Source organism: Phragmites australis, chromosome 6 (assembly GCF_958298935.1).
Source record: "Phragmites australis chromosome 6, lpPhrAust1.1, whole genome shotgun sequence".
In the NCBI taxonomy this organism is placed as follows: Eukaryota; Viridiplantae; Streptophyta; class Magnoliopsida; order Poales; family Poaceae; genus Phragmites; species Phragmites australis.
The window spans coordinates 24,926,104-24,942,262 of record NC_084926.1 but is presented as its reverse complement, the minus strand read 5'-3'; the positions used below and the strand labels follow the sequence as shown (position 1 = coordinate 24,942,262).

Genomic DNA, 16,159 nt, shown 5'->3' with positions numbered 1-16,159 from the left:
GCATCATCAACATGCAGAATGAGTTCATACCTGAAGACATACGAGGTCAAGGTCCAATGCCTAATTTCACAACCCTGTGTATGACTTCAACCCCTCCAGGGTTACCTCCTTGATGTGCATCTCGCCACCCGCCGGTGGCTTCGCCAGGCAAAGATTGGATTTGGCAAGAATCGAGCAAATCAATGCGACCAACAAATCAGGAAAACAGCTCTCAACCATGGATTCGGATGGGCGTACCAGATTCATCAGTGGTGGGTGACTCGATTCCACGGTGGTGGACGACCTTGTCGAGGTAGGTCGAGTCAAGGAGGTTGGCTTAGCAAAGGATGGGGAGGACAATTCTCCAGGCAATCTTCACATTGATGCCAATGGGAGGGGTGGTCCTCCGGCCGCTTTGGACATCGGCGGGGCAGCGTGGCGGCCCTGGGGGTGCTTCTTTGGCAGCGTAGAGGAGCTCTGCTCGTTAGGTTCCTCGGTGGCATAGAGGCAACAGGGCTCGCATCTCGGCAGGCAACAGGGTAACGACGGTGGGGGTGGGGTTGGTGGAGTGGGGGGCGTGTGGGAGAGGGTGGTCCTTGGGGCGCTCTGGACATGTGGTGGTCCTCGGGGTGGTGGGAGGGGTTTAGGTGTGGTTTTTTCAGGTTGCTTGGTCCAGCATGGGTTTTTTGGATTTTGGTCGGTTTTAACCGAGCGATGGGAGGGTGAGATGCAGACGAAAGCTGACATTCATGGACTACGCCTTTTTAAGTACGAGAGATTTTAAAATTCTCTTGTGGTGACTTTTTCTAGGGTTCTTACGTCAAATTAGCTATGCATTTAACCTTTTTTATCTATTTTAAAATTCTGCTGTGAGGACCCTCCTTACCGTTCTTACGTAAAATAACAATGTCCAAAACTATATATTGGGTACCCACTTGTATCCCTAAAGTCTGAGACATGCTTAGTTCAGCGCTGGCACAACCACACAGGCCATTCGGTGATCGGGCGAAGCAAACGCAACGCAACGACTGGAATCGAGACCAAAGTTACGATTCACGACCATTGATCCATGGCCGTGAGTGTCGATCTGCCGAACCGATCTGATCATCTCTTTGCGATCTGCCACGGCAATCAGCGCATAGGGGCGAGCAGCGATCAGCAGGGAGCGATCTGCTGCACTGAGCATGGTGTCACAAACGAAGAGCTATCGGCTGTGAGCCTGTGCGTGGCAATTAGTGATCAGAAAGGAAACTAATATGCCGCGCATGCATGAGCGAGCAACTACAAAAGTGATCGACCAGGAACAGCAATGATCGGGCTTTTTTCCTGTTAAAGTCTGGGGCTAATACAGACTACCAAGTTGAAAACGTAAAAAAAGGCCCCGTCTAGCCCTTGCTCCGTCATTTGTAGCATCCCTCCTCCCTCCCTCCCTCCCTCCCTCTTTCCCCGCCAGCACCATCTGGCCACATTCCACCACACCACCTCCAGCACCCTCGGCTAGCCTGAGCCACCATCTATACCCACACCGTCTCCATCCTCACCTTCGGTGAGCTTCTTCTTAGAGTCATCGCCCCACATTGCCCGTCTTTCTTGTCTCTGATGACACGCCACCTTTCCTTGTTAATTTTTATGTTTTATCACTCCCTCGCTGCCAACTCTGCCCACCACCACCCACCATTGGTCTGGCTATTTCCCGCTGCCCTCCCTCTAAACCCGCCCCCACACTCCAAACCATAGCCCCGAACCCTAAAACTCTAATCCTAACCTTGCGAGAGCATTGATGGAGTCGAGGAGAAAGGTCTAGAGCTTAATCGTGGTAGGCCAACAACCCAAATAATTCTTGAGCATAATATAGCTTTCCGAAAAAATTTGCCAAACCAAGCTGGCTTCCATTCAATTCCAACCCGGGATTTCAATTTGGTTCTACAATATTTTGGTTCACCCGCGAGAAGATCGAAATTCGTGAAATTCCATTAAAATTTTGGTCTTTTTTTCTCTGCTCGATGGGTCTACAGATAAATGAAAGCAAAATTCGAAATTAGATATTTTATTTCTCTCCAAAATTTTCAAAATTTATAAAACTTCACCGAAATTTTGATAAAATTTTAATCCCTCATTCCAACAGTCTCACACCTTCCGCACACCACGCAATGTGAAAAGGCAAACGCGGCATGCATGCATGCATGCACGGCAACGAGTCAAGTGCTGCTTGCCGCGGCGGCGCGAGCCATGTGCCCCGTCCGCCGTTGCACCAGTGCCAGCTCACGGCCACCCGGCGTGACGCACGCGACCGGTTCTTCCTCCGCCTATATCTCTCTCTCCGGTTCTGCCCTCCTTGCCACAGGCCTGGCTGAGCTTAGAGAGATCGAGTTGTGCTCGTCCTTGTCAAGGTAAAGTCAAGACCGGCCGAGGCATCGGCGTCGACATGCCTCCCCAAAGAACCCTCCCTTCCGTGGAAGCCGGCGCGCCGATGGTTGCGGCGCTATTGCTGTGCCTGTGCGTGCTGCCAGTGCGCGCGGCACCGGCAGGAGCGGAGGTCACCGAGTTCCCGGGGTTCAGCGGCGAGCTCCCCTCCAAGCACTACGCTGGGTAAGATTGAGATATGCATTTGTTTAACCGTCAGGATTTTAATTTTGTTTTATAATTTTTTTCACTCATTGGTGAAAAGATTGAAATTTGTGAAATTTTGATTAAATTTGGTTATTTTTCGTCCGCTACGTAGGTTTCACATGCTAGTAAAAGAAAATTTTTAAATTAGATATTTTATTCTCCTCTGAAATTCCTAAAATTCGTGAAATTTCACTGAAATTTTAGTCGTGGTCAAGTTTCGGAGAAAAAATGTTCTTTCTCATGATCTGAAAAACCCGAGCCACATGGTGATTTCTCCGTGAAGTTTCTATAACATCACAAAGGTCAGGTACACCGCACGGAGCTCAGATCTAGCAAAACCAAGCCGGTTGCCGTTCTCCTCCGTGGTTTGGAATAGTGGTTTGCGTGGTCTACTTTAGGGGGGTACTCTAGATCTTTCGTTCAGGTGCTGAAAGAGGCTCCTCGTGAGACCCCTACCATGGCTGGCCGTGAAAGATTTGTCCCCCACCGTGGCTTCGGTCCTGGTCATTTTGGCCGAGGTCCCGGACGTGCTGGAGTGCGCGGAGGGCTCGGGAGAGGAAGAAATGGCCGGTTCAAGAGTCACCCTCAGAACAATAAAAAACCGTGGGGACATTGCGATGACGATGTGAGACAACAGGGGAAAAGCAATAAGGGCAAGGAGCAGGCCGCTGAACCCCAAGCGCAGCAAGGGGAAACATCTAAAGGCAAAGAAATTATTAACGACCAGCAGGAAGTCAGGGGGGCAATGATGTTGGGAGAGATGATATCAACAATCAAAGAGAGCAGATCCAAGCTGGGAGAGATGACATCATCCAAGATCTCCCTCTGCGACACCCTTGGGGGCATATGGCCCCTTTCTGTGGCTCGGCGGTGCCAGGGCTTGGATTTTATTTGATCCCTGCTGGATCAAGTGACAAGAAAGTCCGAGACATGGCTACCTGTGCCATGATAACTGTGAAGGAGGGGGCTGTCACTGCTAGACAAATTGAAGCAGAATTTAGAACCCTAGCTGAACCTACCTCCACCTGGAGGTGGTATGCTAAAAAAATCAATGATAACCCATACCAGTTCAGACTTCCAACTGAAAAGAAAGTGGAAGAGTTGTCACACTTCTTGGAAATGAGGATGACAACTATCTCAACTGCTATTATCAAAGTCAGCCAATGGAACTCCTCGGCTAGTTCAAAAGGCCCTCTGGAAGTTGCTTGGTTTAGAATCAAAGGCATACCCATAGATAAAAGAGATGAGACCACTGTCTGTTATGTTGCTTCTCTGGTTGGTCTGGCAATGGAGGTGGACAGGGGAAACGTTGGGAAACTGGAATATGTTAGAGCCAAAATTGTTTGCAAGGACGTGAGCAAAGTGCCAGCTGTGGTAGAAGGAGTGCTAGAGTTCCATTTATATGACTTCCTCTTCCAAAGGGAAGTTCCCCAGGAAGGAGCTACAAATGCTACTGGTAACAAGTGGGTTAGGGTTAATAAAGATCAACCTGATCAGCCTTCCCCTAAAAAACCAAAACCTTCTGAGCCATGGGAAGAGCCCAAAAACACTGAACCCTCTACTCAGATGGGAGGGAAGTCAAATGCTCCAGTGAGGAAACTTATGGCTGATGCCCAAAAGGCTTACAGTACCATGTGCCCATCTCCCACTCCAATGGAAGCTGATAAAGGAAAGTTGTTGAATCCGCCACCAGTGAAGAGGAGGAAAGTGACGAAGGTCTGTTGATTGGTGACATAATTGCCCTCGGTGGGGACTCTGTGATGTTGGATCAAACCAATGATCAGACTGAGTGCGAGGAAAATAGAAAACTATGGTCAGTCCAAATCCCAGTATCTGGGACCATTGTAATCAATGAGTATGGATCTAATTGGACTAAATCAAAATTTGATTCCCTGGCTGCTGTAGAGGCCAAAAGAGCCATTACTAGTGGGAATATGGAGAAGGAAAAAAAACTCCCCCAATCAATGAGAACATAGCTGTCCAGACCAAAGAGATGCTAGAGCCCTCTGTGCTAAAAAATGAGAGCTCTGAGAGAAAACAAGTTGCTGTCTCTTTGAGCAATGAGGGAGGAACTGAAGGATCTGCTCTGGATCTAAGTCAGGAAGAAGTGGAACAACAAAAACAACCACAAGAGGAAGCTGTGGATGGGGTGCTCAAGGCTTCTGTGCATGTTGAACAGCCCCTGCCTACTGACATCGAAAAAGATCAAGCCAAAGCTCAAGGTACTGCCAAGATCAGGCAGAGTGAAAGAATACAGGGTTAGACACAACCCACCTTGAACATTGCTGAGAAGGCTTCTCTATGGACTAAGAAAAAAAATCTTGAAGGTACCTCCTTAACTGACTCCAATTCATTTGTTGTTCTTAAGAACTTAGAGTTGATAGCCAGATCTAGAGGAATGGGTATAGATATTTCTGTAAATGACATGCAGAAATTTGATGTGATAAGGGAGTTGGAGATGGCACGACATAACATGAAGGTCAAGGAGGAAATAGGGGGTCAAGATACTTTAGGCAGTACTCAGAATGATCAAAATACTCTCCCCTTTGAGGAGCAGTTAGCCCTCTGCCTTGAGTCCGAAGAATCCGATAAAGAGGGCTTCCAAATTGTTTCTAATAGAAAAAAGAAGAGATACAAAAAGCTTAACCAAACAAAAGGTAAGTAGGTATTCTAGATAGGTGAAAACCCAACCTCTTGTTGATGAAATCAACTCTGAAGGAGAGACCCCCATGATTTGCTCTGGGTGGAATCTCAGAAAAAGGCCAACTAACAAACAAAAATACAAATAATGATAGGAATCTTTTGGAACTGTAGGGGGTTTCCAAAAAAGGAATCAAAACTTTTTTGAGGGACTTGATTCATGAACAGCAAGCTGACTTCATTGGGTTGCAAGAAACCATGAGGAAAAGCTTTGGGGACAAGTTCTTTAGAAAAATTGATGCTACAAAGTCTTATGTCTGGCACTGGTTGCCCTCCTCTAGTAGATCAGGTGGCATATTATGTGGTGTTAACTTGGACAGATTTGATGTTGACTCCTCCTCTGGAAGGTTTCACATCCTGGCTTCTGTAACTGATAAAAAATCTAACAAGAAATGGACAATGGGCATCGTGTATGGCCCTGCACAGGAAGAAGAAAAAGACCGGTTCCTCCTTGAACTGTCTAGCATTTGTCAGTATAACACTCTTCCCCTGCTTGTTGGTGGGGATTTCAACATCCTAAGGTTCAGCACTAAAAAATAAGATTTCAAGAAAACAGAATCACTGATATATTTAATTCCATTATAAATTCATATGAGCTTAGGGAATTGTTTATGTCTAGTGAAAAGTATACTTGGAGTAATAACAGAACGAACCCAACTATGGAAAAATTGGATAGGGTGCTCATGAGTAAAAACTGGGAACAAATGTTTTCCCTTACAACTCTTAAAAATATTCCTAGATATACTTCTGACCACAACCCACTTGTCTTAAACATGGGTGATGATCCAATCATACAACCAAAACTTTTTCGTTTTGAATTGTCTTGGCTCTCTCAACCTGATTTTAGACCTAAGATTGCTGAGATCTAGGGTAAACAGGTGATAGCTAAATCTAGCCTAGATGTCTGGTCAATCAAAGAGAAAAGGATTAAAAAAATTTTGAGAGGGTGGGGAAATAACCTTAGAGGGAAGGCTAGAAGTAAGAAGAAAAGCCTCAGTGATGAATTGCTCGCCCTTTGAAAATCTGGAAGAAGATGACATTCTAAATAAGACTCAGCTAAGAAGAAAAAGTGAGATCCAACTGGAGATGATGCACATGTTGGAAGAGGAGGAAATTTACTGGAATAAAAGATCAAACTTGAAATGGCTCCTAAAAGGGGACAATAACACCGAGTTTTTCCACAGAATTGCAAACGGCAAAAAAAGGAAGAACACTATTTTCTGCCTCCAGCAGGATGATAGGATTATTGAGGGTGATGATAATCTGCTCCATCATGCTACTCAGTATTACAAATAACTCTTTGGTCCCGGGGATGAACCTCTCTTTCATCTGGATGCAAATTGCTGGGACAGTGAGGAAAAAATAACTGCTGCTGAAAATACAGCCTTAACCACTCCTTTCACTATCAAGGAAGTTAGAAATGCTGTCTTCTCTAAGCAGAAAAACACTGCCCCAGGACCTGACCACTTGCCTATAGAGTTCTACCAGCAATGCTAGAAAATCATTGGGCTAGATCTCATGAATATGTTCCATGATTTCTATGAGCATAAGTTAGAAATCTGTAGATTAAATTATGGGACCATTACTCTCTTACCGAAGCTTAAAGAGGCTAATAAAATACAACAATACAGACCTATTTGCCTCCTAAATATCAGCTACAAGATTTTCACTAAGGTGCTGACTCTAAGACTAGAAAAATATATGCATAGGTTGATTGATCGTTGTCAGAATGCCTTCATAAAAGATAGGGACTCTAAGACTTGAAAAATATATACATAGGTTGATTGATTGTTGTCAGAATGCCTTCATAAAAGATAGGAATATAATGGAGGGGATTATATACCTTCATGAAACTTTGCAGGACACTAGAACAAAAAAGAAAGATGGCTTAGTCTTGAAATTAGATTTTGAAAAGGCCTATGATAAAGTTAGTTGGGACTTCCTCTTCAAGTGCCTTGAGCAAAGGGGTTTCAGTGAAAAATGGTTCCAATGGATAAGAGCAGTTGTAACTCAAGGAACCCTTAGTGTCAAAATTAATGGGAGAACTGGGCCATACCTTCAAAGAAAAAAAGGGGTCAAGCAAGGGGACCCTTTATCTCCCTTCCTGTTCAACATCACTGCTGATACCCTAGCAAAAATAATGGCCTTGGCCAAACAAAACCAGCTTATCAAAGGTCTGATGCCAGAGTATATCGAGAATGGTGTGGCCATTCTCCAATATGCTGATGACACAATAATTCTCTTAAAAGATAATGAAGATATGGCTATCAACTTAAAACTACTCCTTTATATTTATGAAGCCATGTCTGGCCTCAAAATCAATTTCCAAAAAAGTGAAGTTCTAATGATAGGTCATGATGAGGAGGAAAAGAAGCAATTGTATGCTGAGATGTTTAATTGTGCTACTGGTAACTGACCTATTAAATACCTAGGGGTCCCTATAGCTAGTAGCAGGATCTTGGTGGCACACTGGCTGCCTTTGGATGAAAAACTTGTGAAGAGGTTAGATGGCTGGCAAGGCAGTTCTCTGTCCCTTGGTGGTAGAACTACTTTGGTCAACTCCAGTCTCAGCAGTGTTCCCATCTACCATATGTCCATATATCTTCTCCCTAAAACCACTCATGATAAAATGGATAAAACTAGAAAAAAGTTCTTCTGGCAAGGGGGGGGGGGGGACTTAAAAAAAGATACCACTTAGTCAAGTGGGACAAAGTGTCCAGCCCCAAAAGCAAAGGGGGTCTGGGGATACAGAACCTCAGGAAGCTTAACATCGATCTGTTGTGCAAATGGTGGTGGAACCTAGAAGATGAAAAGGGTATGTGGCAACAGATTGTGGAAAAAAAGTACATCCAAGGAAAATGCGTATCCCAATTAAAACCAAACCCTTGCAGAATGACTTACTAAAGGTCAAGAATTTCTACTTGGTCGGTAGAAAAATGAGGATTGGAAATGAAGAAAAAACTAACTTCTGGAGGGATGCTTGGTGTGGGGAGGTGGCTCTCAGTGACAAGTTTAAGGGTCTCTTTGAGATCTGTAATGAACAAAATTTAACTGTAGCGACTGTTGCTTCCAAACACTGGAACTTCTCTTATAGAAGATGGCTAAATGAAGAGCTTCAGTGCCAATTGAGAAGATTGAAAGATATGCTTTTGACTTGTGCTCTGTCTTTGGAGAGAGACAAACCAATTTGGAATTGGGGGAATGCTACGAATTTTTCTGTGAACTTTATGTACAGTCATCTATGTAGATCCCAGGCTGGTCTGAATCATAAAATAATCTAGAAAGCTAAAATTCCCTTGAAAATCAAATTTTTATGTGCTTGATACATGAAAATGCCATCCTTACTAAAGATAACCTTATCAGAAGGAAGTGGAAAGGGGACCCCAGGTGTATGTTCGGTTGTGAACCCGAGAGCATTGACCACCTGTTTTTTACATGTACCATGGCTAAATATGTCTGGAGTTTGGTGGGCTTAGTCATTGGGGCTAACTGCCGACCACAAAACATTGATCAGTACTTTTGCTGGGTAAACCACTTCCTCCCTGAAGGGGGAACCTTTTATATGATTAGTTTAGTGGCCATTATTTGGGTCATTTGGGGAATGAGGAATAGAATGGTATTCGATAAAAAAAACCAGTTAGAACTCCTACTGAGATTGTGTGTTCTGCGTGTTGTTTCCTTGAATACTGGGCAGGTCTCCTTGATGGTCAACACAAAGACACGCTGGTGGCTGGAGCGTAGGCGCTGTAGGAGATGGCGCTACTCTTCCACCCCAAGAAGCAAAATAATGTTACTTCAACCAGTGCAATCATCGAGATCGTCTAGCAGGTGTTTAGATGTATGCCGGTCTTTTGTAACTACGGTCAGGTGTGCTGTCACCTGGGGTGTATTAACGTATATCGATAGCAGTAGGTGCAATGATAGATGCCTAGTTGGTTGTTTTGATGTGCCTGTTAGTTGGATTCGGTGGCAGTATTTGCTAGGGGGCAGTCCTCAGTACTGCTTTTGGTGTTCAAATTTGGCCGTTAGTGAGTTTTGCTGTAAATATTTTGAGCCGGTACGCAAAATTGGTTGTAATTTCGTTGCCTTTGAGTAATGAAATTCGGGGATAACCCATTGTGGAGAAAAAAACATCACAAAGGTCATGACAGAACGGGTGCGGATCTGCCGCATCGGTTCCATGGCTGTAGGGATCGCAGGCTCAGAAGACCGTCGAATTGTGGAATCTGATGGCGGACCAGCGCGAGATGCTAGGTCAGAATATGTCAGGGGGATTTTGTTGGTTCCTCGCTTGAATGATTGTTCGTAAATGTCCGAATTCGCGATCCGGCAGGTAAATGTTCTATGGCCCATGGCCTCCCAAAAGCAGCAGGGATATGTAGCTCTGGATGGTGTTTGCAATTTCCCAGAGGGGGAAGTTGACAAAATTATTCTGTTATTTGCACACAAGGGAACTCTGCATTTTGCCAACTATTAGGGGACATAAATGTAGTGTACTTTGCTACATTTTGGTGTAATGTTCAATTGAGCCATAAACGAAGACTAAGCAATTTCATCACTGTTACTTGTTTTAGATGTGCCGGTAAACATCCTGTACATTGAGAAATTTGGCACAAGACATTTATCATCTCCATTTTTATATTTCGCAGGTACGTAACAGTGGGGCATGTACTGCAAAAGAGACATATGTATTACTATTTTGCCACTTCTGAAAGGGACCCTACCTTAGATCCTATCGTCATATGGATAAATGGTGGCCCTGCATGTTCAGGGTTTAGTGCTTTTGTACATTCAATTGGTAAGCATAATCTTCCCAGCGGTTTGTAATTTTTTCTGTTGTGTAGTTCTTTTATGTTATTGTTTTGATGTAATTCATGCAATCCATATCATAATGGACAAGTTCCATTTTGGGATCAGTTGAGTTAACTTACATTTGTACCACTACATTTTTGACAGGACCATTCACAATAGAGGGCTCCCAGGTTCGTGTCCACGATGAACCAAGAGTGATGAAGAATCCTTTCTCATGGACCAAGGTGTGCCAAATCAATTATCACATTGTCTTTTGACCTTTTCTTTTGACAAAACTGTATTCTATTTGCGTAAAAATTTTACAGCAAAAAATATTGCTTATTGTCCCAAAAATATTACTGATGCCTTCGTTGCGCAACCAATCACAGATGGCTAGCCTCCTTTTGGTTGACTCACCAGCAGGTGTGGGCTACTCTTACGCTGATAATGAAGATGACTACGTAACAAATGATTCAAGCAGAGTAGTTGATCTGTACAGTTTTTTATCGAAGGTCAGAAAGTTTCATGAGCATTTCTTGTAACAGAAAGGAACTTCTCTTATATTGACGATTATTGACGATCGAGGTGGTTCTTAATCCAGTGGTTTGCTGAGTATACTGAATTTCGGTCAAATCCTTTCTACATAGCTGGATGCTCTTACAGTGGAGTGATAGTACCGGTACTGGCACAGGAAATTCTAAGGAGTGAGTTGCTAAAAACATTTTTTTTGTACAATTCCTGTAGAATATTAAAGTGATGTTTCTTCACTATAAAATACAGATTTAGTGATCTTTCTAGTCATCTCTTAATTCTAGAAGGATCTTTTATAGTTCTGACACATTGCAATGTTTAGGAAATGAGGAAGGTGGAGTACAGATAAATTTCAAGGTGAGTTACCAAGAAATTATATTGATTTTATAGCATAATAACTATATTATCCTGTGTCATGGCAATTGAAACCATAACAATTCTTTGTCCATTTAAAATGTATTTACAATGTAACGGAAACAAAAAATTGAGTGGAAGGGCTCAAGGGAATGATCTGGTTCATGACCCTAGACCCTAACACCAAAGATTAGTCGGAGCGAAACAAAATTCATGCAGGTTAGCAAAGAAATGGTGGCACCTACGTACCAGCTGATCATATCATTAATCGAAAGGCCCCCATTAAATCAACAGTAGTTTCTTGCACTATATTGCAGGTGTCGTAGTGCAATACCTGATGAAAGAGGTGGCTCCTAGAGAGGCACTTGGAAGCGTATCCTTGAATGGTTTTTAGGTGGATAGCCTATAGAGAATAGACTATCTTACGCCTACCTCGTCGCGAGATAAAACCTGGCAACTTGATCTCAAGTCTTGAAGTTGCTTGATCATCTTCAGTATGTTACAATATTAGATTTAGTCCTTGCATTGGCCCCTGGAAGGTCAATTTTGTGACTTGAAGCCATCCAATAGTCATGGGAGAGTTGATACATGATGCTTAATTCCTCTTTTTTTTAAAAGAGACTTGATGCTTAATTGCCTCTATAAGGAATCCTTCCAGATATTTCTTTCTCCCTTCGAGATAGGATAACTATAGTATCCAAATTTTATATTGTCATAGTGGAAACATGGACTGCTCAGTGTAGGCACAATCAACAAGAAAGTTGCCTTAAAACTCGAAGTAGTGTGTTAGAAGAAACATGATTACAGATTTTTCTTTTCTTTTTTCATTCGGATATTTATTATTCGCAAAAGAATTTACATTATAAGGTAGGTTGGATTTAAACTTGAAGTCTGTCACTAGTGAGGAGTATGACTTTTATGCACCTCAGCCTTTCTCAGTAACGGTTTATTGTGCCACAACTAATTAATTAAGAAGACGTTTCATTGATCTGTGATCGATAGTTGGCATAAATTAGTAAGCCAGGTTGGCTCATGTGCTTTGAAAACATATTCATGTGCAAAATAAATTTAAATGCATGTAGCTAGACAACTTATCTTTTGATCTTCTCTAGATACTTGGGTGTCAATACCAAAAAGTGAGCAATTTGCTAGGTAATATCGTAAAAATTACAAAAGTTAGAAAATATCATCGGTGTGAGGATGATATGCAGGCCCTAGGCCCATATGTTATCCTCACAGCCGATGGTATTTACCAATATAGGCACTTTTACGATGTTATTCATCTAATTTTGCCAAAAATTTACTATGTCACACCAAATTTGTGGATTTCAGTAAACAACATTTTTTTATCCCATATTCTTTTTAGATCTTTGATTAAGTTTGCATATAGCATTATATGTATGCCACATTTCTTCCAAAGTACATACACATTTTTAAAAAACTTGACCACAGACAGAAGATGTTTCCCTATCTTTGTTTTAAGAGAGGAGAGTATCGAACCCTTAAGGAAGGTTGTTGGTGTAGTAGGTAAGGAGGTGCCTCACCTGACGGGCCTCATGCTACCAAGTGTTAGCCGAACGGTTGGCTCATCAAGACTACGGTTTCACCCCATGATCTGGGCAGGCTCAGACGACCAGCTCCCTGGTCGATGGAAAAGACTATACGACTAACCCCTCACCTAACTAGTCAAATCGCATTAAATGCCATCAACTTAAGTTTTTTTTTCTTTCTGAGGCACCTCCTTTTGGAAAGTATGATGGTAGGAAGGCGTAAAGTTCAAATGACCCATTCTGTAGTATTTAATGCTATAAGACGACCTCGCAGGCAAACGTGACAGTGCTCGGAGGACGTGACAGGGCCTGCAGGGCGACCAGAGCCAGATGGGCGTGCATACCCCTCGTAATGATGACCTAGAAGTAGTCGACTTTGCTAAGAGTCTATGTTGTATGGCTTGGTACAGTCTGTTTGTTTGTTTTGCTTTTTCCCTGTTATATAAAGGGGAGGACCTAACTTATAGCAGGAATTTTTTCGGTAACAAGTTCTTTCACTCCATAAGAAAATACATATAACGTATGACTATTATCTCATGATAGGCCTGAACCTGGAAAACCCTCACGTTCTTGCGTCCATTTGATCCAACCATAAGAAACACCGATCAACGTACCCATCATCCGGTACATTCCGGATTTATTATTAGGAATCATCCCGTAATAGAGATACTCACACTCACACGACTTACAGGCACCCTGGTTCGAGCTTAGGTGAGCATCCTCACAACTTGAGACTCTACCAATATAGCTATTGCTCAGTTCCAGTACATACACATTTATATTCTAAAGACCATCGCAGTGCAATTAAATCAATTTTCTGTTTTTTCTTCGCGCAGGGCTATTCGTTGTGTAATCCAGCTATTGACGTAGACATAGAGAACAATGCGCTTGTTCCTTATGCATTTCGAATGGGTTTGATTTCAGATGAATTATTTCAGGTATAGTTATTACAAACATTGCATTGTTTTTTTCTTTGTTGCTGTTTGATATTCGACTTTTCTGTCCCATCCAACAGTTTTTTTTTGTTTTTGAATCAGAGTTTGGTTACTACGTGCAATGGAAAGTATTGGAATAACACCACTCCAACCTGCCTAGAGAACTTGAACCAGTTTTATATGGTAATCCTAAAACTTGATTTATGCAATGCATTTACTTATTTGGATCTGTCTAACAATTTTGAAAAACATGAGATGCAGCAAATCAAAGGTATTAACGTGGAGCATATTCTCTGCCCACCATGTCGATACAAGATGGGTATAACCAAAGAAGTTATGGAATATGATTCTGGTCAAATGTTTGAGCGTCTTTCTGAAACCTCCGAGTATGGTTTAGAATGCCATGTCAGTAATTGATCTATGAAGTAAACCTTAAGATTCCATCTTCCATTTTTTAGAATTATTTCTGTAGCGTTTAGTGCATACATTAGTTTGATAGAAAGAAGGCTTTTTTTAAATCAATGAAGTGAGAAATCATATATATTGAATTTTCATTTCAGAATCGAGAACTAGCCCTCGAGAAACTCTTTGGCACAAAACTGGGAGGAGAAAAACTGCATGCCAAACCGGTAAGGTGGTACCGAATTTGGTTAATAGACTTGGTGAGATTTCGTCAAGTAGCAGTCATTCTATATTTGGACAATGTCTCCATTTCTTTAGATTGAAGTATCAGGAACATGGAAGAGGTGCCCCAAGTTTATCCGATACACAAGGGATATTCTAACATTAACAGAGTACCACCTGAACATAACATCCAAAGGTTACAGAGTGTTTTTGTATAGGTAAGTAAATTAGATAGGTGACATTGTCTTTTTAGTGTGGCACTGATATATCGTGGTAATTTTAATAGATGTGTTCAGATATAAATTATAAACAGCAATATGGATGGCACTAGGTGATTTTTTCGTACATTCTGTGCAAATTATTATTTTTTGTTATGAAACATTCAATTTAAAAAGACATGTAGTACTGCTGGACAACTTGTGCAGCGTAACTCATCCCAATGGAAAAATGTAAATTAACTAGGAATTATACCTGATTTACATTGTAAAACTTTTTTTGTTATTTTTTCATATTTAGCCTAGTGTAGTAGGTCTGTTATAGAAGACACGAGAAATACCAGAAAAATGCAGTTGAGTGACTTTAAGGGGAAGGGTATGTGTTATGAAAAGCGAATTCACTTATGAAGTGTGCACGAACAAAAGTACGGCAAAGTGAGAAAATGGTGACCAATTATTTGTTTTTTGGGGGGTATTTTTCCATACATTTTTATTTTAGAACAGTTCCATATATCTTTTGTGTAATCTGAATTATTTGCTGCAATGCAGTGGAGATCATGCCTTGCTTGTTCCTTTTTCTGCAACTTTAGAGTGGCTGAAGAAATCAAACTACAACGAGATCGAGAAATGGCACCCTTGGTTTGTGGAGAATCAGATTGCAGGGTAAGTAATAAGTAATTTGACTGGTTGACTGATTTTAATACATAAGAGGTGATGTATACCCGGTGTTAGAAATTTTTTTAATGTTATAAGCTAATATGTTTCCTTTGATTATTTCGAATAGGTATTCCATTAGGTACGAAAATAATATATTATTTGCAACAATCAAGGTATGCATTTCTGGTCCTTATAAAATATAAAAATTATCATTCAACCAGTTGTTCTAGAACCATTGCGTAATAATTTTTTAATTTCCTACAATCATTCTAGGGGGCTGGTCATGTTCCATCAGACTATTTGCCATTCGAAGCATTTGTTGCCTATCAAAGATGGATAGATGGGGCTGAATCTTTGTAGTAGCTTGACTCCCACTGTCATTGGGAGAAAAATAAATCTGAATTCAGCATCAAGGATTGTAAGAGCATCCCTGTTTTGAGACCTATGTTAGTGGCTAGTCAGAAGTAAGCTGCTTCTCAGTAGAAAGGTTCATCTGACAACTAAGGTTTGAGGATTTTGTTGATGTGCTGACAGGAGCCAATATTTCCCTCATCCTTCAATGGAAGATGCTTATCCCGATGTGCTAACAAAGATGACATTTGATTTCATATATTGTTAGTAGACTAATGATTGGACTTAATATTTTCTTCAGACATTTGTAAGATCATGGGGGGCCGTGATCCTCTTTCTTTGATCCCAGTGAAGCTCCGCAATTGCTGGGAATACAGCATGTTAAACGTTATGTCTAACAGACACCTGTAGATTTGGAAGTACAGTCCATAAGAAAGCCGGACACACGCGTCAGTAGAGCAGTAGTAAATTGTTTGGCAAAGCTTTCTTATAGCTAAATCTCACTCGAGAGTACCATGGGGCTCCAACACCTAATTTTGTAGCCATCAGATTTCTTTCACTAATTAGTAAAGCTGATACCACGATATGAAATCTAATCACCGTTACCACACCGAAATAATACGAACAATACCGAGAGCCTGGAACTTAATTACCAACCTAATTAAGAACGTGCGTTGCTTGTGTGTACAATTTTGTAGTATAATTGACGAGCGAGATGGCTCTTCTCTACATCCATATAGTTTTAGATGAAAGAATCTTATTTCAATATAAAAATAACGTTCCAGTATCTGCACCAAATGAATACATATAGATTTTACAAAAGAAAAATATAAAAAGAACAAGAAGAAAAGACTGAAACTCA

General features: G+C 41.6%; 1 protein-coding gene across 1 annotated transcript; it reads left to right on the top strand.

The window, feature by feature from the left end:
* The first annotated feature begins 2,381 nt into the window (after positions 1-2,381).
* On the top strand, positions 2,382-15,306 carry LOC133920565 (serine carboxypeptidase 1-like). Its single transcript, XM_062365170.1, has 14 exons — positions 2,382-2,568; positions 9,939-10,087; positions 10,246-10,325; positions 10,470-10,592; positions 10,682-10,784; positions 10,934-10,968; positions 13,352-13,453; positions 13,553-13,633; positions 13,712-13,855; positions 14,011-14,079; positions 14,171-14,292; positions 14,839-14,952; positions 15,074-15,119; positions 15,220-15,306. Exons 1-14 carry the CDS (start codon positions 2,405-2,407, stop codon positions 15,304-15,306), a joined length of 1,419 nt encoding a protein of 472 aa, XP_062221154.1. The 5' UTR covers positions 2,382-2,404.
* Positions 15,307-16,159: the final 853 nt, after the last annotated feature.